General features: G+C 35.7%; 1 protein-coding gene across 2 annotated transcripts in view; it reads left to right on the forward strand.

Annotated features, from left to right (window-relative positions):
- The window catches only part of GNAT3 (G protein subunit alpha transducin 3), a 314,655-nt gene that overhangs the window by 284,857 nt on the left and 7,349 nt on the right, over positions 1-22,449 (forward strand). For both annotated transcript variants that reach the window (XM_086696826.1, XM_025929472.2), the window contains 3 exons: positions 4,628-4,785; positions 9,927-10,055; positions 22,264-22,393. In XM_086696826.1, coding sequence (XP_086552952.1) covers positions 4,628-4,785; positions 9,927-10,055; positions 22,264-22,393 — 417 coding nt within the window. The remainder of the gene's footprint in view (positions 1-4,627; positions 4,786-9,926; positions 10,056-22,263; positions 22,394-22,449) is intronic.

Below are 22,449 nucleotides of genomic sequence, written 5' to 3' on the forward strand. Positions count from 1 at the left end.
GCCCTTTCCCCACTCATGCACTGTCCCTCTCAGAATTAAACAAACATTTAAAAAATAATAAAAAATAAAACCTACAGGATTTAATAATACCAAGATCACTGGGGGTATCATGAGACAGGTTTTAGAAAAGTTGTGGATGCAGAATCCAATGAAGTATGTTGAGATATGAGAAGAAGATATGGGAACAGTTTAAAGACATTTTAGCAACTATAGCTGAGGAATATAAAGAGAAATAGTATCTGAAGCTGAAGGGGAATGCATCTAAGAGAGGGCTCGTTTTTACTTATATTAATATTTGACAGACTAATTTCATAAATATAGAACTTGTAAAGGGTAAAGTTGAAGAAACAAGAAGGGGACATAATACAGGCATTTAGTAAATTTCTACTTGTTCTCTCTGAATATTATCATATTCCATTTTAGAGCATCTAGAACATCCTCTAGACCAACATTAAATGAATGTTGAATGTTTTAGTACTTTATCTCATGATTTGGGTATTGTGACCATCTGTGAGATAGTATCCTACAAAGTGAACCCTATAATATGAACCAAAGAACAGTGATTTCTCAGAATTTTCCAGGATAAAGTTCTGTGATCAACTAAGTTTAAAATACATATATGCGTATATATATATATATATATATATATATATATATATATATATATATACACACATATATTCCCAAGATAATAAGGTTGTGATATCTCTTCTTTCCTTGATATATTTTTTTCTGCAATCTTTGGAAATATGACTCAAGGGTTTAGAATGAGTTCCACAAGACTCTAGGAACACCTGAGGTCCCTAACATTTATGAAGAAATTCTGGGTAACTTGTAGAGACAGTATATATTTTTCTTTCTTTGCAACATAGTTCCAGAGCCATGCAAACTTGAGAGAATGAGCCATTCCAGAACCATCATAGTTCCCAAGCTTTTCCAAATATATCACAAGGAAATAAAATTTCTTCAGGATGCCACTCAAACCTCTTCAGAGCTATTTGAAAAATGTGAGAAATTATTGGAGAACCTTGAAAGCTTCCTTAGAACATGAGGTCTGAGCTAATTAACACATTTCATTTTATTGATTCATTTGTTCTACAATATTTCTGGGACAAATACTATGCATTAGGTTCTGGTTTAAGTCTTAAGGATGTAGAAATGAACAGAAAAAAATATCACCACCTTCATGTGGTGATAGTCTAAGATAAAAGATACAAAATAAAGAAATATGCAGTATGTAAGTAGTAACAAGTGCTATGAAAGAAAACGGAGGAGGGCAGAGGGCTAGAGAATAAGGAAAGAACAGAAGAAAGGGTGGCTCTGGAAGACATTTTTGAGGGGCTGGTATTTGGGAAGAAACCGAAATGAAACAGAGAAGACATGGAGGAACAGCCATTCAAATGCTCTCAAATGGGGGGCTGTTGAGTTTGAGAAACAGTAAGAAGTCTGGTGCATCTTGAGGAAAGAGAGACAAATTGTGGGGGAGGGAAGAGATTGAGAGACAGAGCGGGGGTGGGGGGGAGAGGGAGGGAGGGAAGGAGAAATAAAATTGAAAAAAAATACATGGGTCAAGACTTGTGAAACAGTACGAGCCATGACATGGGATTTGGGTTTTGAGTGTGCTGGGAAATACTGGAGGTTTTAAAATATGGGAGTAAGATAATAAGTTGGAGTTCAATTTTCCATCACTTTGGCAGTTATGTAGAAGACAACTGTTCAAAAAAAAGACAACTTTTCATAATACTTGTTAATTTTGATATTATATATATTTAAAAAATTCAAACGTTATTGGTGGGTCCAATTCCTTAGCCATATGAATTTTGATTCTTTGAATTACTATGCCAGCCCTTTAATAACTGCAGAAGAACTTCCAGAATTAAAATACAGTATGTCCAATAACATATTATTTATGGTTAAAGAAAACTATGTATTGCCAGGGATTCTCAAATCAGGCTGCTCATTTGAGTCACCCAGAAGATTTTTGAAAATACCTTTGTAGAACCTGACACCCAGAGTTCCTGCCTCATTTCTTTGGGTTGAATTCCTTGTAGCAGTATTTTTAAAGAGTGCCTCACATGCTTATAATGCACAGCCTTGTTTGAAAATCACCATCATTGCCTTTTCTATGCAAGCAATAAACTAAAAAAATAAAAGGTCTTGAAAGACAAAACCAAACTGGTAGGATGGCCTGCCCTTGAGGGAAGTACTAGGATTGAAATGGTGGCCGAAGAACACTTTATGACATTTACATGTTCAAGGTGAGACGATTTTCATGATGTTTATCTATTCAAATAAAGTGTATTTAGGTTGAAATTGGAAAAATGTTTTAACTGAAAGAGTATATTAGAAATTAGCTTGGTTCGTAAAGATATGTTAATAAGGCATGTCATTTTTTTCCCTTTAAGGACAAACTGGTTCAAACAGCTGTTTCATTGCATCATTTGTCCTGAATGACACCTTAATAGTGAAGGAGGCACATGGGATGATGCCAGCTAAACTGGCTGGGTCATATTTCGCTGGATTTGCAGTGCTCTCTCACATCTAACTAATTGGGAAGAAGGATTTAAAACTTTATGCTATGCCAATATAGGAAAATGGGTTCAATCCTTAGATTTTGGCCATTTTACAATTTTTGGTTAATGCTCATCTATGTAACCTGTTTGGATTAGCAATAAATCTGAATATGAAGAAAGATGTAGTAAGATTTTTAGTCTTAACAGAAACTCTCTTTAAGAAGGAGAGACAAAACTTTAGTTTTTAAGGCAAAGAACAGATTTTTAAAAAAAATTTTTAATGTTTATTTATATTTGAGAGAGAGACAGAGCATGAGCAGAAGAAGGGCAGAGAGAAGGAGACAGAGATTCCAAAGCAGGCTCCAGGCTCTGAGCTGTCAGCACAGAGCCCGATGTAGGGCTTGAACTCACAAACTGCGAGATCATGACCTGAGCCGAAGTCGGACGCTTAATTGACTGAGCCACCCAGGCGCCCCACAAAGAACAGATTTTTAATAAAATGGTGAAATAAGCCATTTTTACTATTTTAAAATAATAAATTGACTTGTATCAGAAAAGCAGCAAGTTCCCATTGATAATTCTTCACTGGTAGCCACCTGACACTGTACAAAGTAGTTTGAGTTTGACTCTTCTTCTGAAGCTCATTGTCCTTATTGGTTTGGCAAATCAACCTTCTAGTTTTAGATTCATTTGAAAAATGGAGAAAAATGCTGTCTATGCGACTAGTGCTGTGAGGATTTTGTGAGATATTATAGGCGCTGTCTTATAACCTGTTATAATACTATGTGCTAGAAAGAGTATGAGCTTTGCAGTCTGACAACAAGGATTTGAACCCAGACTTCATTTGCCTGGTCCAGTATCATGGTCAATAACTTAATTCCTTTGGAACTTAAATTCTTAACCTTAATTTTTTTTGTCATAAAATGGCTTTATTAGTTTAGATAAACTGTTGACTATTTTATTTAGTTGATAAAGTTTGATTTTCTTCTGTCCTTCTCACCTTCAAATATCCCATCAGGACTAACACAATATCTGCTTTTTTTCCCCCTTTATTTCATTTTTTTTTCTTCTTTTCTTCTTTCCCTTCTCTTCTATTTTCCTTTTCTTTTTTTTTCCTTCTCTTCTATTTTCTTAATGAAATCTTCACCTCTATCCTATTGATTCGCCTCAAAGTAATGCAAACAACACCTGTACAGATGTCCAAAAACCATGTGTATATCAAAATACTTATCGTGGCTTTATTTATATGATTGCAAACAATACTTGTTGGTAAATTATACTGAGTTTTATTTTCCATGTTATCTCTAATTCCTTCATGGTATTTTTATTTCCTGGAAAATACATGGCAATGATCAAAATGAGAAGTGCCAGATTATATCAGAATTGTTACCCTTTTATCCTTGCATTTTGACTCTGAAAACTCAATCAGTTTACATTATCCCATCTGACATTACATTCAGAAGGTAATGACATATCCTAAAATATCCTAAATTTACCATATCAGGTTACATAGATTTTACAATAGAGGACTCTTCACCCAGCCATTATAAGGAAACTCAGGAAGCCTGGATGGCTCAGTCTGTTAAGCATCTGACTCTGGAATTTGGCTCAGATCATGACCTCACAGTTTGTGAGATTGAGCCCCACATCTGGCTCTGAATTGACAGTGCAGAGCCTGCTTGGGATTCTCTCTCTCCATCTCTCTCTGCACCGCCCCCACTTATGTGTACTCTCTCTCTCAAAATAAATAAACACTTTTAAAAATAAGGAAATTTAAGATTGCATTTACAGAATTATTACCTAAAGGAATAAGATGAAAATAATAAAATTTAGGGTGCCTGGGTGGCTCCGTTGATTAAGCATCCAACTTCAGCTTAGGTTGTGATCTCACGGTTGGTGAGTTCAAGTCCCACATCGGGCTTGCTGCTGTCGCCACTGAGCCTGCTTTGGATCCTCTATGCCCCCTCTCTCTCTGTTCCTCACCTGCTTGTGCTCTCCCTCAAAAATAGACATTTAAAGAACCAATAAGAATAAAATTGAAATGCCCTATTAAAAGGATATGTGATTCCAAATAACAACACATTTTTATCATTCTTTTAAAAACATTGCTATAGGAAGACCAACGACAACTTTGTGTGATGGCAAACACTCTGCAAGATGGTGGCATGACACCTGAACTGGCTGAGGTGATAAAAAGACTCTGGAGAGACCCAGGACTTCAGACCTGCTTTGAAAGGGCATCTGAATATCACCTCAATGACTCAGCAGCTTAGTAAGTGAATGCATTTAACAGGAATTATAGTTGAAACATTTAAGTTAAGAATTACAATTCTTCAGGGGCGCCTGGGTGGCTCAGTCAGTTAAGTGGATGACTTCAGCTCAGGTCATGATCTCACAGTCGTGAGTTCGAACCCCATGTTGGGCTCTGTGCTGACAGCTCAGATCCTGGAGCCCGCTTCGGATTGTGTGTCTCCCTCTCTCTCTCTCTGCCCCTTCCCTGCTCACACTGTCTCTCTCAAAAATAAATAAATGCTAAACATTTTTTAAAAATTATTTAAATAAATAAATAAATAAACTACAATTCTTCAGACTCTACATTTGTCATCACAAATGAGGAAAGTAAATAGCTTTACATTTTGTTACACTAAAATAAAAAGAAGTTGAAGAGAAATATAGATCAAGGTGACATCATGAAATGTAAAACTATAAGCAAAGGAGCATTTAAAATAATTTTGAAAGTATTTGCCTGAAAATACCCACATTTTGCAAATATTTTCTCCCCAATGAAAAGGATTCATCTGTGTGCACTGTTCTCAATGTAAACGCAGATTGGTGGCATACACACTGATGTTTTGGGCTATTCATTCGTCTCTCATCATATTACTTAAATATTCTTCTAAAATAATTTTATTGATGACACATTCTTTGACTCAATTGGTTTGATGAACATGATACAGAATTCTAGAAGAAAGTAATGATTTTCAAAACATTTGTATTTTGTGGGATACTGTTTGAGTCTCAAGAAAGATTATATAATTTTCACAGCTAATATCATCCAGTAGATAATTATCAGCCACCATAAAATTAGGAGGTTATGATACCATTTGTAATTTCATTATCAAAATTATTTTAAATTTCTATTTTAGTAAGTAGTTCTTAACCTATACTCTGGTTATAAGCCTGCACGCATGTGTGTACATGTATGCAAATATAATTACTTATTCTATGTATCTGTCCATGCATACTCATATATAAAATGGCATAAATACAGTTCTTTTGATGAACTCACAACAGAACATGTTAGTACTACTTAAAAGGTGATGTAAAAGTGAAGCAAATGAAAGATTATTTGAGGATAGAACAATGAAACTTGCATGATACTTCAGCTTTCTAATCGTGGTGGTCAGAAGGATTATAGAGAGAAAACAAATTATATAAATTTTAGGAAAAGCTAACAACAACAGTCTTCTGTGATTAGTCACTCATGTTCATTTTAAATTCCAAAGCCCTTGGAGGAAAGTCTTGCTCTCATCTCTTTGATGAAGTAGAGAAGGAATATCATCATGTGATTATTAAACTCATTTAATTGTTTTATGTGTTCCAGTGCTTAGCCATATTTTAATACTAAGACAACTCTGTGCAGTATAGAAAACTCTACTTTTCTTTATGAATCGTTGATAAGGGTAGTCTCAATAAGATATTTAATTGTGGAATATTCTCATAAAATTTTGCTTAACAAAACGCTAGAGAAGGAAGGAGAGATAGTGTTGGGGGGCAAGAATTCCTATCCCCTCAAAGGTCCCTCTAGCTGAACTCAGAATCAAATTGACACAAGACAGATTAACAGGAAAAAATGAAATGTAATTGGTATACATACAGGGAACCCACATAGACATGGAAATTCCAAAGACAGGCAAAATGAGGTCTATATGTCATCCTGAACTAAGGAGAAGAGGGTGGGGCCTGGAACTTCAGAGGGAAGGAATCAACTTCAAAGGGGGATAACAGCAGATGTTTGGTAATTAGAGGTTTGCCCTGCCATACAGATGGGTCACTCATAAAATTTCTCTCTCCTAATAACACTTATTCTGGGAAAGACCCCCAATTTTGATTCTTCTATACAGTTAAAGGAGGGGCAAGATTCCTCTTCAGCCTGCAGGGTCTCAAGTGCCTTCAGCTCAAAATAATCCACATACCAAAGTGACACATTCTGGGGAACTGGGGTGTTGTCCTGAACCCCTTCAATAGCTGTAATTAGTATATTTGGTTTTGGATATACATTATCAATTAAGCATGACTTTTCCATTCAAATATTGTAAGGAGTGTATTTGCAATTATATTAATCATTATGTTTACCAAATACTTTACTCTTTAATAGCAGAAAAAATTACATATTGTGTTGTCAAAATGGGAAGATGAAATGTCCCTGTATTGTATTTTCTAGACCTTCTAGCCTTTAGTTTCAGATTTTTTGTTTTGACACACAAAATAAATATTTTACAGAACTATCATGTTATAGATTCATATTAAAAGCATTTATCTGTTCAAGTTAAACATCACTACACAGTATCTACTTGCACCTATTTTGTGAATGTTGCCCATATAATAATGGTTTTAAATACCCTGATTGATTTAGAGAGTAGTAAAACACCTCTCCACCTTCACTCCCAACCTCTGTTTCAGAAAATTTTCATTAAGAAAACCACCCAAAATTTAAATTGTTGATACTCCCTGCCCTCAGAGGTCCTTAAAAGGAAGATTAAAGAAAACACTTATTAAGAAAAATAGTTGAATGGCCATTGCTTTCTTCCAAAAATTAACAGAGTTTTTTCAAATACTGAATTGCATTCACATTTTGAAACTAAATATCATATTAGATCAGTCCCACCCTCATGTCTATTTCATACATATTTTATAGAGCAATGGCCCCTTACCTTCTCTCCCTTCCCTTTTCCTTTCTCTTCCTCTTCTCCCTTTCCCCCCTCGCCCTTTTCCCCATTGTTCCTTTTTTGTTTTGTTTTGTTTTGGTCAAAATAGGATACTTATATTTTCTCAAACCTAGAGCCCCTTCAAGTTTAGGCTAACAAAGTAGTGAATCTTAATCAGAGTAGGGAAGGGAATGTTGTTGGCAACATAACACCTCCCTGCTCGCACCTGTACTACTAGGAAGCTGAAGGAAAAAGGACATGACAGTGACAAAGAGGGGAAAGAGTTTTATTAATACTTCATGGCTTACTGATTGAGGCCATCTAGTGTGCTGTTTAAATTCCAGAAGCTTTAATATTTAACAAAGACTTTACCAGAAAAAAAAAATTATTTTTACATGATTAGAAAAAGTATCAGGTTTTTTTTTTTTTTAACTGATTTGAGCTATATGTATTTAGGGCCTCTGGTTTCAGTTCTAGACCACAGGCCTGAGCATTCAAATCTTATATTCATTAAAAGCAGGCCTCTTAAATGCAAATTTGTCACTCTGCTAATGCTTCTGCTTTGCTTGAAATCATTTACACATGCAAATGAAAGTACATTAAAAGTGTCTTTACCAAAGTATTCATTTAGCTATCATTAAAATGAATTGAATCTCTATGTTGACAGGTATGTTTTTGTTGTTCTTGCATGAATCAACTGACCAGCTGTATGTGCAGACTTAGTCAACAGAGAATTCACAAAGGGTCTTGCTTCACAAAACAGAAAATAGATAAACTGGGAAAATCTTCCAATATTTTCTGCTGATATATCTGTTTCTTGATTTGTCCCTTGCTTTTAAGAAAAATTAAGCTTTATTAGAATAAAGCACAGTAATAAATTTTCCTATCATACATAAATGTGTTTCTGAACTATGATCACCTATTTGTCATTTAGCCAAAATCCCTTTGAGGCGTTCACTCAATTTGTTTCAGCTCAAAAGCAGAAAGATCCTCCGAGAATATATTACCCATATTGCTGTTGAATTTATTTTTTTAAAAAGGATAAAATAGTTTTGCTTTTCAAGGCATGATGTGAGGTGCTAACACATAACAACTCTTCAACTTAGACCCTGAAAAATTCAACTTTTGAATGATAACTAATATTTAGCTGGATGCTACCTCTCAAATTCTTTCTGGATAGATGTATGCCCATCATAATCTTCCTATTTAGCTATACATGTAAACTTAGTTTTAATATAATGACCAATTTTGCCATAAAAACCTTACCAGGCTTTTATTGTCACTATTAAACATTTTCACAGAAATAGCCATATTGCTAAACTACTAAAGCCTTATATTCAAAGTCTAGAATTGTGGTTTTCAACTGTTTTTAAAGCAATGGGATACTTTGTTTTAGTTTAAAGACATGATCTGATTTCAAGAAGGAGGCAAAGAACAGCTTCTTTCCTCTAATCTAACAGACTCTAGCGGAGCACACGGCTTACTCAGATCTATTTCTGCTTCTCAGCACCTCTAGATCCTGTGGGCAAAACCAGGGCAGTACTCAGCTTGCTAACAGTAGGGTTTTTAAATATGTGGTCCAGGAAAGAGGTAAGGATACTGACACATTGGTGGAAGAGAAGAGAGGTAGGAGTGGGTGCAATGTCTAAGTTCAGCCTTCTGTCCCCTGAATGGCTCAGCAATGAAATAAGTTAGTTCCATCGTGAACCAGCAAGAAAATAAAAATATTTTCTTTTATTGTGCTAACTGTATATAATCATGGCACTTCATACAAATGGTCCAGAGTCCTAAGCTAGACAATCCATGGAGAACAACAGGACAAACTTCAAGTTATGAAAACCAATAACTCCCTTAAAATTCAAAATGCCTAAATTCAAATTACAGCATTTTGAAGATAATCTACTGACTACCATTACAAGATAGGACGTTTTGGGGGATGATCAAAACCTGGAAACAGAAATTTTCTCTGAAATATATCTATATAACATCAATTCTGTTACATACACCTCATAAAATGCAGGCTAAAGTAGTATTGATCTAGTTTTTTTTTTTTTTTTTTTTTTTTTTTTTTTTAGAGAGAGAGGGTACACAAGCAGGGGAGAGGGGTAGAGGGAAAGAGAAAAAGGATCTTAAGAAGGCTCCATGACTTAGCAAGGAGCCTGACACGGGTCTCCAGGTCAGGCTCAATCCCATGACCCCAGGATCATGACCAGAGCTGAAATCAAAACTCAGATGCTTAACCAACTGAGCCACCCAGGCACCCAGACCTAGATGTCTTTACAAGAGGCCTCCATTGGTCATGTGTGTGCCACACTTAGTATTCTGCAGCATCCGTCCACCAAGCTCTGATGAGCAGGGTTAGAGAGAACCAGTCTGGAGTTTAATAATTTTAATGGACCCTGAAGTAAAAATTCATTTGTACTGAATCCTGATATCTTCAAATGCAAATTTTAAAAATATATGCTATTTTTTGTTGTTGTATTAGCTACCTTAATGATGTAGATAGAATCACAGCTCCTGGATATGTCCCAAATGAGCAAGATGTTCTACATTCTCGAGTGAAAACAACTGGAATCATTGAAACTCAGTTCTCCTTCAAAGATTTGCATTTCAGGTATGAACAATGTCTTTTCTAATCATCAACTGAAATATTCAATATGTATATATATATGTATTTTTTATTTTTCATATATATATGAATATATATATATATTTTTTTTTTTTTACAGAGAAAGGCCTAACCCATATTCAAGCCCAGTGAACCTTAGGCATCCTTTCTAGGCCTTCCTAGCTCACTGTCAGTGCTACTCTCCCTTATTGCCTTCCTATAGCCCTACACCCTAACCCCCACCCTAAGTCCCAATACTTCCTCCAAGAAAAATGCCTCTGTATTGACCAGGTGGTAGCTAGATTTTATTTTCCTCTTACTTGAAACTGATATCCTACTTAAAAAAAAGAAAAGAAAATGTATTTAAATTAAATTTAAGTAACAGGTGCCACGGATACGATTTCCTTTGCCTTCCTACTCTCTCATTTGCCTGAAATACTCTTATTAATTCATTTCCTTAATTTAAAATGATGCAAATAATTGAGAGGAGAACTATTTGAATGTGATGCCATTTACTGAAATAACAAGGCCTATTTTATAAGCATGGTTTGGGTATGAAAATGAGTCCAGTATTTTTATTGCTGTCACATTATCAAGACCTTTCTAGAAATGCTAGTGCAAAGTCATTCAGTTTCTTAAAAAATGTTTTTAATGTTTGTTTATTTTTGAGAGAGAGACAGAGCACAACCAGGAGAGGGGCAGCAAGAGAGGAAGACACAGAATCCAAAGCAGGCTCCAGACTCTGAGCTATGAGCACAGAGTCTGACGCAGGCTCGAACCCACAAATCATGAGATCATGACCTGAGCCGAAGTCAGATACTTATTTAACCAACTGAGCCACCCAGGCACCCCAAAATCACTCATTTTTTGAACTAAGAATTGGAAATCCAAACCATAGTGCTATAAAACATCATCATATTTAACTGCCTCTCCCTATGGATTGTTGATGAGATGGACTATTAAACATTAAAACCAGGTTCCAGATGTACCACTAAATAATGAAAAATTAATAAAAATACAATTAGTAAACCCATTCATGTACACAAAATGAGAATACGTTTAAAAAGTAGAAAAACTGAACGAAAGTGACATGAATTATCTGTATCCATTTGTGAGGCAAAATTCACTTCAGTGGGATAAAAGCTTTAAAATTTTTTTAGTATTAGAAGTGGTGAGACGTAATATCTAATTAGAATAGATATTACAGAGATGGCCAGGATATTTTCAAGTTAATATCAAATAAAGCCCTTCAAAATTTACACCCAAATCTCAGGTCCACCAATAGTTAATTTTCTGAAAGATGACCCAAAGATCAAACCAGGATAAAGGGGACACAAAAATTTGGATCCACATCCACTCTTGGCAAACGTAAGCAGTTTGTTTTCGGTACTGTCATCGCTGTTTTTCTTTGGCAACTACGTTCTCCAGGCTTCTGGTTTTTGATCCAGTTTCTAAGGTTTTCCCATGGGAGTCCAAGTCCAATTGTTTGGACCCTCTGCCTCTCCTAACCCTGTCAAAGCATTACACAAGCTAATGGAATTTTCTGGATTTTAGATCGCTTGGACCATAAACCAGTTATGAAAATTAGTATCACATAATGAATGCCTAGAAGCTTATAACTCAGTCATTCTCTGCAACACCAACTTAGTATCTTCTCAGAAATAGTCACTTTGACAAATTATCTGCCATATATATAGATATAGATATATGGCATATATCTATATCTATATCTATATCTATATCTATATCTATATCTATATCTATGTCTATGTCTATGTCTATATATCTATATATATCTGTTCTTTGAACATTCCAAACCTTAGGACCTTGCTGTTCTCTTTGCTTAAAATGCTCTGACCCTGGATGAGAAGGACTGGCTCCTTCTTATCATTAGGTTCCCAAATCAGATACTATCGCCTCATGGAGACTTATTCATTCTGTTACCCATCGCCTCACATCCCTGTCACTACTACACCCAGTAGTGTACTGGTAAACATATCAATAGGCTCTCTGGGACACAGGGAGAGGGAAAGCCTGATGTATGGCTCTTGAGGATTCCCTTGCTATAAATACCCTAACAATGGTTAATTGCAACCTAGCAAAGTGAGGTCACTGAATGCGGCACTGGGAAGAAATGTAAACAGCTCTCACTAGCCATACCAGTGGGAGCCAATGCCTTTACAACACTGAAATATCAGACTATTTTGCTACTTAAAAAACAAAAACAAAAACAAAAACTTACTAATGTGTGAAGTTTCCTTGTTTCTTTATTTGTTCCCTCCTTTGTTTCTGTTTCTGTCTCCTATGCTCTGAGCTCCTGGAGGCCAGGGTCATGTCTGTTTACAGTGCCGTCTCCTGTGATTATCACAGTGGCCAGCACAGAGTAGGCGTACTGTCAGTTCTTGCTAGATGAATAAATGTGTGATGCCAAGCACTATATATACCCTATTTTTACATGCTCATTATAACATGTTGACCTGAGTATTGCTGTACTTATTTTGGATAGAGAAAAAAATTAAAGCTAAAATGAGGTGAAAGATTTCCTCAATATCATACATAGAAGTGTTAGAAATGTGATTAGAACATACATCTTTCTAACTTCAAAAACCACACTTCTTGCACTGCATGTCATTGTGGGCTGTTAGGTAAATTGGGACAGAAACCATTCTTTTTTAGGGGCACCTGGGTGGCTCAGTCGGTTAAGCATCCGACTTTGGCTCAGGTCATGATTTCACGAGTTCGAGCCCCACGTCAGGCTCTGTGCTGACAGCTTGGAAGCTGGAGCCTGCTTCGGATTCTGTGTCTCCCTCTCTCTCTGCCCCAGTCCCACTCACTCACTCTCTCTCTCCCTCAAAAATAAATAAATGTTAAAAAACAAATTAGAAAAAGAAAGAAACCATTCTTTTTTTCTGTAGAGTAAGTGCTTCTTCAAATGTTTTTGGTCATTCATAACTCCCTTCAGAGAGAAGAGGGAAGGGAGAAAAAAATGACCGCCTGTTTGTGAGATATCTCTGAGTTGGCAAGGCTCAGTACCTTTGCACATCTGTGCTTCTGAAACCAGGGACATGACGATTGCCAATGAACACATAAACCTCAGAAAGTCATGTCCATTATTTGGAACATCTATTTCACTCAGTACCAAATAATACTCATAGAATTTTAAAAAATTATATCCTGAATAGAATACAGCATTTGCATTAATATTTTAAAAAATGATTTTAGGGGTACCTGGCTGGCTCAGTCAGTTGAGCACACTAGTCTTGATCAGGTCATGATCCCATGGTCGTGGGATCAAGCGCCGTGTCAGGCTCTGTGCTGAGCGTGGAGCCTGCTTAAGGTTCTCTCTCTCCCCCTGCCGCTCTCCCCTGCTCATGCTCCCTATCTCTCTAAAAATTAAAAAAGGCAATTAATAAATAAAACATTATTTTAAAGATATATTACCTCATAATAGACCTCTTCAGAGTATACCTTTAAACCCCTATTGGTGTACCATTTTCCCATTCTTTTGTAGTTCTGTGTTTTGTGAGGCATTGTCGTAAGTCATATAGACAGGTGATTGCCTATGCTGCTTTCATATATTGTCGGCGCTTATGAAGGAATAAGAAAAGGACTTGCTAATTCTCTATGACAGCATCAATGCTGAAATGGAAGGTGTTTGTGAATTGGATTTTGGAACCAAGTTAGGATTTCTTTTGACATAACAGTTTCTATACCACACAAATACAACCTCTTTGCATTCATTCAAACAGGTTTGCAGCTCTTTTGTTTTAATGTTTTGTTTTTCTTCTTCCTGAAGAGGGTGTATTATTAAAGGCATCTACTGTTAGGAAATGGAGAAGGATAATAACTCAAATGCAGGGAATTTCTTTAAAAACAAGTATTTAAACAATGAAGTTTTGAAAGTATTTAAATTTTACTACAAAATATAAAAAAGGCAACTATACTTTTTTCTTAAGGAACTATTTAAAATCATTTAATTACGTTTTTAAGCTTAGTCACCGCAACTGAGATATATTAATCCCTTAATAATTTCCACAGTTAAATCACTTGGTTTTTTTTGAAGTGCTGAATAGGATTATCTAAAAGTACACAGACTTTTATAGTATAAAATTTGGTAGTGTTTCAAAATAGAAAGTCTAAAAATAAGATACCTTCCAACTTCATTTCAGTAAGTGCCCAGGTATTAAAATATATTGCATTAGCATTGATTTGAATTCACATAGCATAAATCATCCTGTGACTATTTAAAACTAAAGATTTAATTTGCATACTAAACTAGAGAACTCTAGAATTTTAAACAGGAACATCAAAATGAAAAATTCTGTCTGTTAAGATACTGTATCATCTTCCTGTATCACCTAATTTAATGGAAATTACCTTAGAGTTCTTATCAAACCAGAATTCCAACAGTCAAATGTAAAATAAATTATCTTTACAAATGTTAAAGTACTATGTAAATGGAAAACACAAGTGTGAGCTCTTTTATTGTTATAAAATAATCCCTCGGGACGAAGAACTTACAGATTTATAATGATTTATCCAACAATGAGAGAGAAGCCACTTTCTCCCTAATTGTTCCACAATTAAACAATAGAATTAAGAGGACATAAAACTATATGGAAGTCGAGGAAGAGAGGTCAGCAATTATTACAACATAGAGTTTTAGGTTTTATAAATTCAACATAACTATTCTCAACAATGTTTGAGTGGATCTATGAGATAAATTATAATTTTCTTAAATTTCAAATTGATCATGTACACTCTGTTTATTTCTGTGGGGGCATAAGTCAGTTTAGGAGTGAGTCTGATTGTCTACTCAGCTGCTAGATCTCAAATTAGCTTTGTCCTTCTCTATTAGATCTCACAGAGCAATCACTCATGTATAGCTATATATTTGTTTCAAGTATGTTCATGGTTAGTATTATCAAGACAATAAGCTATGTAACATGTCTAATTTATTCTAGTGATATATTTTAATGACTTTGTGAATTATACTATTCAATAATTAGAGAATTATCTAGTGGGTATATCAAGTTCCAAACAAACACACACTCATTTTGTAGCAAGTATATAATGTTATTAACAATTATGAGCATTTAGAGACCCTGACTGTTTTATGGTTATAACTCCTTTTGATTCTGTTTTTTATATACAAGCAGTGAAGGGATTTAGAATGATCTCTGTGCATATCTTTTTTGTCTGCAAATATCTGTCCTAATCTATTTTGAGAACTTGGCACCAGAGAAAGACTCGGTTAGGCTATTTTGTGATGGCTGTGTGGTGGTGACACAGATCTATCCTGGCCCTTTAATATGTTGCCATCTTAAGATGGTTTAATATTATATGGTCAAATATCTTAAAAAAGCTCCACCAACAGAATAATTTAAAATAAATTCCAAATCAGGTTAGATTTTCTTTTTTTTTTTTTTTAGCGTAGATTATGCAATAATTTTTAATTGCTATGAAGTACAGATTATTTCATTATAATCTATCTAATATGAACTGTGAATAATCTTGTGTGGTTAAATATTTAGCCAACTGTTTGACACAAACCCATAAAATTCAATAGTTTTCCAAACTGTTTAAAATAGATTATAAAACACAACTGTTTAATGTAAAGCCAACTATTTAATATAAAACTCTGGCAATTCGCCCTATATTAATACCATGGGTAGTTTAACAAATAATCAATGTTCAGCTATCACCTAAAAGCCTTGCCTGTGGATTTTTAATTGTATCATACAACTCAGGCATTTAAAAACTTTTTTTTAATTTAAGAATTCTGACAAATATCAGAATTAATAAGAAAATATGTATTACCAAAATATACATTAAAAAAAATTCATGCAAAATGCAAAATGAGAACTGCATATTCTATTCAATATCATTAAGGCTCTGGTTACCTTAACTGCTCAAGGAATTAAAGATACTCAATCTGTATCACATGTACATTTACCTCATTAATTGTTATGTAGATTTGACGAATCCAAATGTTCAGTCAGCAGGAATGAATGTTTTTCTCTGATTTCTACTTTTGTTTTTCACAGAATGGTCATGATGGAATATATATGTATCCATACTCCCATATACTTATATATTTATATATACTCATATACATTCTTAAATATATTTTTATATAGAAGAATACTTATTCAATGAAATATATAAGTAAATGCTTCTACTTTGGGAATCTTGAAAATGTTTCAATAGATTGTAATGCTTTACACCTCTAAAATAAGCCCCAAATTAAAACTTAGAGAAAGAGCTAAAAGTGAAGAGAGATGTACGACAAGAAAGGACTACAATAGCAGGAAAACAAAACGTAACTTCTTAGAGCTAACATTATATCCAGTACACTCAATATGAAAACAAAACTCCAGATGTTGGTCTGATTTGCTAATGAACATTTCAATTCTGTAATGGCAGATGACATTAGAGCAATGGCCAATGCTTCCTGGACCTTTGTCTCTAATGTCAACCTGCTCCCATGCATATATACACACACACCACTGTTTATCAAGTGAGTCATAACATGAGTAGGTTATTGGCATGCAATCTAAGACTTCCAAAAGTCACTTTTATCAACATAACAAAACACTCAGAGGGCAGATCTTTGTCCTCCCTTCCTTGGGAGAAAGCTAAGCCTATTAAAATGTGTTTAGTGGAGGCTGCATGATAGGTTAAAAGAACTGTCGGCTAAGGGTCATACTACATTTTATACCCCTCGCTGATTTTATACATTTACCTGAAGAGAAGAGCTACCCTTACACAAAGATGTAAATATCAACAGTAGGCTTTGAAGAAGCTGAATGATCAGAGAAAGTCAGCAGAGAGCCAGTGAGATTGCTGGGCTTGCTTTGACTCTCATCTCAAATGTTTTGCAAACATTTATTTTTGGGGAAAGCCATTTGCTATCATTACATTGTAGAAAAGAAATACATGGGAAGTATATGAAATTTCTGTTTTTCCCTTTTCCTGGGGAGTTTATATTCCCCTACGAGTCCATAAATTGGTAATACTCATACCTTTATCATTCTTATTACCGTTTTCATTGCAAGGGGTTCCCTGGAATTTTTTTTTCTTATTCAAAACTATTAATATGAGATTACCCTCTTTGAGGTAAAATATATGACCACCAGGCTAGGAATCTGAGCAGTTATACTACGTCACCTTGTCAGATTTGTAACTTTTGAATGTAATCTAATTGAAAATATAAAAGTGATTTTAAGGGGCGCCTGGGTGGCGCAGTCGGTTAAGCGTCCGACGTCAGCCAGGTCACGATCTCGCGGTCCGTGAGTTCGAGCCCCGCGTCAGGCTCTGGGCTGATGGCTCGGAGCCTGGAGCCTGTTTCCAATTCTGTGTCTCCCTCTCTCTCTGCCCCTCCCCCATTCATGCTCTGTCTCTCTCTGTCCCAAAAATAAATAAACGTTGGAAAAAAAAAATTTAAAAAAAAAAGTGATTTAAAAAAAGAAATTATCAGATGTGCGTGGCTCAGTTCATTAAGGGTCCAACTCTTCATTTTGGCTCAGGTCATGATTTCACGGTTCGTGAGACTGAGCCCTGCATTAGGCTCTGCACTAATGGAGTGGAGTCTGCTTAGGATTCCCTCTCTCCCCTCTCTCTGTTCCCACCCTGCTTGTTCCCTCTCTCTCTCTTTAAATAAATAAACTTGAAAAAGATAAAAATAAAAAAGAAATTATCAGACAGATAGCTTACTTAGTTGGCCATAAAAACAGAGATAAAGATGCTCAAAAACAAATGCTAATTAGACTCATCCAAGTGCTATTTAGTGGAGAAAACTTAATCAAGGTGTCCTGGAATTTGGTTCCTGCAGCAATATCATTTCTACTGTGGAAACTGAAGATTGGGCTGTCTTAGCACAAACATTCTATTCATCCAGCAACTTTTGCCCTCATTCCATGATTGGTTAGTTCTCCATTATAGGATGTCCAATATGGAAGCAAACCCTGAAGAGAGGACTAGAACACAAGAGAAAACAAGAATTATGGAGATATTTTCATGTTAAAATCTAGTGGGTGGAGATACAAGGAGTTGTTTTAGTTTGAAAAGCCTACAAGGAATTTAAAACTCTGATGTATATTCAGTCCTCTGTGTACCAAAACTCACAACTTGATGCATCTTTGTTCAGTCACAGTATCACAGTTCTTTGCCAGATATGATCCATCATATACTCATATGATCAAGTGGAGAATATACACAACAGCTAGATTCCCGGAGGTCTATACCATCGCCATTAAAATAATGGAATAAAACACCTGGTAAGGGGAGAGTTTTACATTTTTGCCCAGTTTGACAATACATAGAGCTATTGTTTGGTTTAGGGGAAGAAGGATAGACTCTACAGTGAAGGTAATTCTGGCCCACCGGTGAGAGCTTAAGAGTTTTAAAGCTAACTGTGGACACTATGTACTAGTTGGGGATCTCTGGTCTAAGCAAATAGACTGACACATGATGAGGTTCACTATCATACCCACAGAACCTATCATGGTGCCTGGTATATAATAGCCTCTACAGATATTAGTTGAATTACTAAGCCTTGGGCAAGTTGCTTTAATGTCTCATCTGAAAAAGAGAAACAATAGTTGTACATAAACTATATGTATATTTACATGTATACGTATAAACTGTAAGTTTTTATTTTAAAATTTGAGTAAATTGTTATAGATTGCTTACATGCCTGGCAAATAAACTCTTATTAGGTATGTTACATTAAAATTAAGATATTACTGGGGCCCCTGGGTGGCTCAGTCGGTTGAGCATCTGACTTCGGCTCAGGTCATGATGTCACGGTCTGTGAATTTAAGCTCTGCGTGGGGCTCTGTGATGACAGCTCGGAGCCTGGAGCCTGTTTCGGATTCTGTGTCTCCCTTTCTCTCTGACCCTCCCCCGTTCATGCTCTGTCTCTCTCTGTCTCAAAAAAACAAATAAACATTAAAAAATTTTAAGAAATAAAAAAAATAAATAAAATTAAGATATTACAATTGGTGATATGAGCATTTATGGAGGAAATAAAAGTCACGATCCCAACTATTTCCATTTGTGCTACATGTTATAATTTCAGTAGATAAAACTACTTTTCAAAGTCTGAAAAAAAGACTACTTTATAGATCAAAAAAACTACAGATTTAAATGTCTGAATGCATATTTATTATCCTTGCTTCCCTAAGAGTGTTGACTGGTTTTTAACAATTAAGTTTGTTGATTGATTTACTCATAATATAACCTTGAAGTCAAAATGCTGTCCTCTTCCTCCATTTATACTGCAAGTCTGAAACTGCAGAGGGCTTGGTATTACCAGCACCTGTAACAGTATTTATTGACACTGGATTTAAATTTCCAAATCACATAACCACTGAACTCCTAAGCACTATCTTGAATATTGTGAGCATCTTCTCTTTCAATCTACTACTGAACTCTTTTTGTACTGGGGTGTGTGTGTGTGTGTGTGTGTGTGTGTGTGTGTGTGTGTGTGTATTTGAGGAATTTCAGTTCCATAAGTTTGTTCCCTACCTGGTTCATATATGAAGTGTGCAGTAGTAAAGAAGGGCAATGTATTATACTTTTATCTTCAGTAATGTCAGCTGATTGACATTTATTATCCCAAGTATAGTTATTGCCTTTGTAATCTTTGTGCAGCTTGGATGTTTCTTAGTAATTAATGTCTTGCGGTTAGGCTATTATGAAAGCCCCATAACTCCTTTCTCTGCCTCTAGTCTCTTTCTTATCAAATCTATCTTCTGGACTCAGATCAAAGTGACCGAATATAACAACAAACAAACAAACAAACAAACAATTTTAATTCCCTGCCCCCAAATCTCACATCATTCCCCACTGATTCTAATATAAATATCTTCTCATGTGATATAAAAGGCCTCATTCATCTATTTCTGGCCTGACTCATCAGCCTTTCTCCCGCCTGCTCAAATCCTTTGCTCTTGCTGTTTTCTCTGCTGCCTTTACCTGGAACGTTTTCCCCAGACATCCACTTGCCTCAACCCCCCATCCTAAAATTTTAATGACTGCAGTTTCTGATTACGTCAGTTCCAATCACCCCTACACTCTCTATCTGTATATCCTATGTCTGTTCACAAACACACAACATGCACCACTGCCTTCTCTGCCACCAGCAAATTAGAAGCTTCTTAAGGTTGAATCTCTAATGCCTGGCATGATCAATAAATATTTATTGAATAAATGAATAATGAGCAGGCCATATATCTCAATGGTTTTATCTAAGTTTCCATGTTCCCCAAAATATAAATTATGAGCTTACCCTAAACATGCCATGTCCTCTCATTCCTTAATGACTTTTGCACCTGCACTTGATGTTGAAATCCACCCTCCATCCCATTAACATGCAATATATTCATTTGGTCAGCAAATATTTATTGCATGTCTACTGTAGGTCAGACATAGTGCCTGGTACTGGGAATATAGTTGTCACTAATATAGTTAGGTCCCTGCCCTGAGCTTGGTATTCTATTAGGAAGATGGTAGATATTAAACCCATAAAAAATAAACAAACTAGTTAATTACTGGTTGTGACAATCACTACAAAGGAAAGAAAGTGATGCGATAGAAATTAAATGGGGATAGGAAGAGAGACCATTTACATAGATGACCAAGGAGGCTTCCTTGTGAAGGAGACACTGTAAGACCGTCAAGTTGCGAAAAAGGCAGAGTTATGTGAGGAAGAAAAGTGACTTACTGTGCAGTAGTCCTGAAGCAGCAAAAAGTAGGTTTATACTAAAGTCACTTAAAGAATAGCCTTGTGATTGGACTGGATTAAAGAGGAAAGTGGTATGAAGTAAGCTGGAAAAAGTAAGCAGGAACCAAAATAGCCAGAGCCTTAAGGGTCATCAAACCAGTCTGTGTTTGGTTCCATGGCTAAGAAGCCTGTGGCAAATCACAGAGTTTTGCAGTGGCTATGGTGAACATGGCGAGCTTGGGGAATTTGGGGAACTTGGGCAAGTTGGGGAGGTTGGGGAGCTTGGTGGCTTGGGGCACCTGGGTGGCTCAGACAATTAAGCATCTGACTCTTGATTTTGGCTCATGTCATAATCTCATGGTGGTAGGATTGAGCCCCGCATCAAGCTCTGCACTGAAAGCATGGAGCCTGCTTGGGATTCTTTCTGTGGCCCTCCCCTGTGTACTTGCTCTCTCTCTGTCTCTCTCTCAAAATAAATAAATAAACTTAAAAGAAAAAAAAAAAAAGAAATGTTGGTGGCTTGCACAAGACAAGGGGACTTGGAAAGAAGAGGATGAGTTGGGAACTGAATTTTGTATGTGTATTATATGGAGGGTAAGGGAAAGGGAGGTCTTAAGAATAGAAACTCCTAGTTTCTTTACCAAGTTGCTATGTCCACAATGATGTCTTTTGCCGAAATACTAACACAGGGGGAGGGCCAAATTCTAAAACACTTCCTGTGAGTAGGTTCCATGATGACTCTGGCTGACTTAAGTTTTCCTCTGGGCTCACATTTTACCTTGCATTTTAGAGTATTTATTATATAATACTATAATAGCATATTGGTTTTCTCTCTGCATGACAGAGAGCTCTTTGAAGATAGTGACAGTATCTATTCATCTCTGTGTTTGTAGTCCTCTCACAGTGTGTAGCACATAAAATGCAAACAGTAATTGTTTGAATGAACAAATGAATGAATGTAGCAAGAGCTAAGAGAAGAAACAGGGATTGTAGTATCAGAACTATGGTGGCTTCCAATCTTTTTGTAGGTTCTGTTCACTTAAGATTATGCAGAGACTTTTTTTTTTTTTTAATTATTGTTCTGGTACAGTTACCATGCAGCATTCTGTTAGTTTCAGGTGTACAATATAGTGCTTCAACACTTCCACACTATGCATAGCCTTTGATCGAAGTTTCTCGACTCTAATAGATTTCCTACTAAAACCATAAGCTGCTTAAAATTCCTCAGTCCCCCAAAGCCAGTATGTGAGTTATTGTATCTTTTATCTAGTTTTCATGAATACAAAAAAATGAAAGAAAAAAAGATGAACTTTCTCTTTTTCTATAGTCCTTGAGCTGCAAATTGACCAATTAAAATATCTTATAATCAATAAAAATAAAATCTTTTAAAGATAGGAGAGCATTCATTTATAACTAGAAATGTTACATATTAATGTAACTTTTGATAGGTATCTCTAAGGTTTGCTATTCTTTTTTTTTTTAAAGAATGTTCGACGTAGGAGGACAGAGATCTGAGAGAAAGAAATGGATTCATTGCTTTGAAGGCGTTACATGCATTATATTTTGTGCTGCACTCAGTGCCTATGACATGGTCCTAGTGGAAGATGAGGAAGTGGTAAGTCTAAAAGGAAAGCAAGGCCAGGGTAAAACAAACAAACAAACAAACAAACA

This window comes from Puma concolor, chromosome A2 (genome assembly GCF_028749965.1).
Source record: "Puma concolor isolate L17-30 chromosome A2, mPumCon1.1.hap2, whole genome shotgun sequence".
NCBI classification, from domain to species: domain Eukaryota; kingdom Metazoa; phylum Chordata; class Mammalia; order Carnivora; family Felidae; genus Puma; species Puma concolor.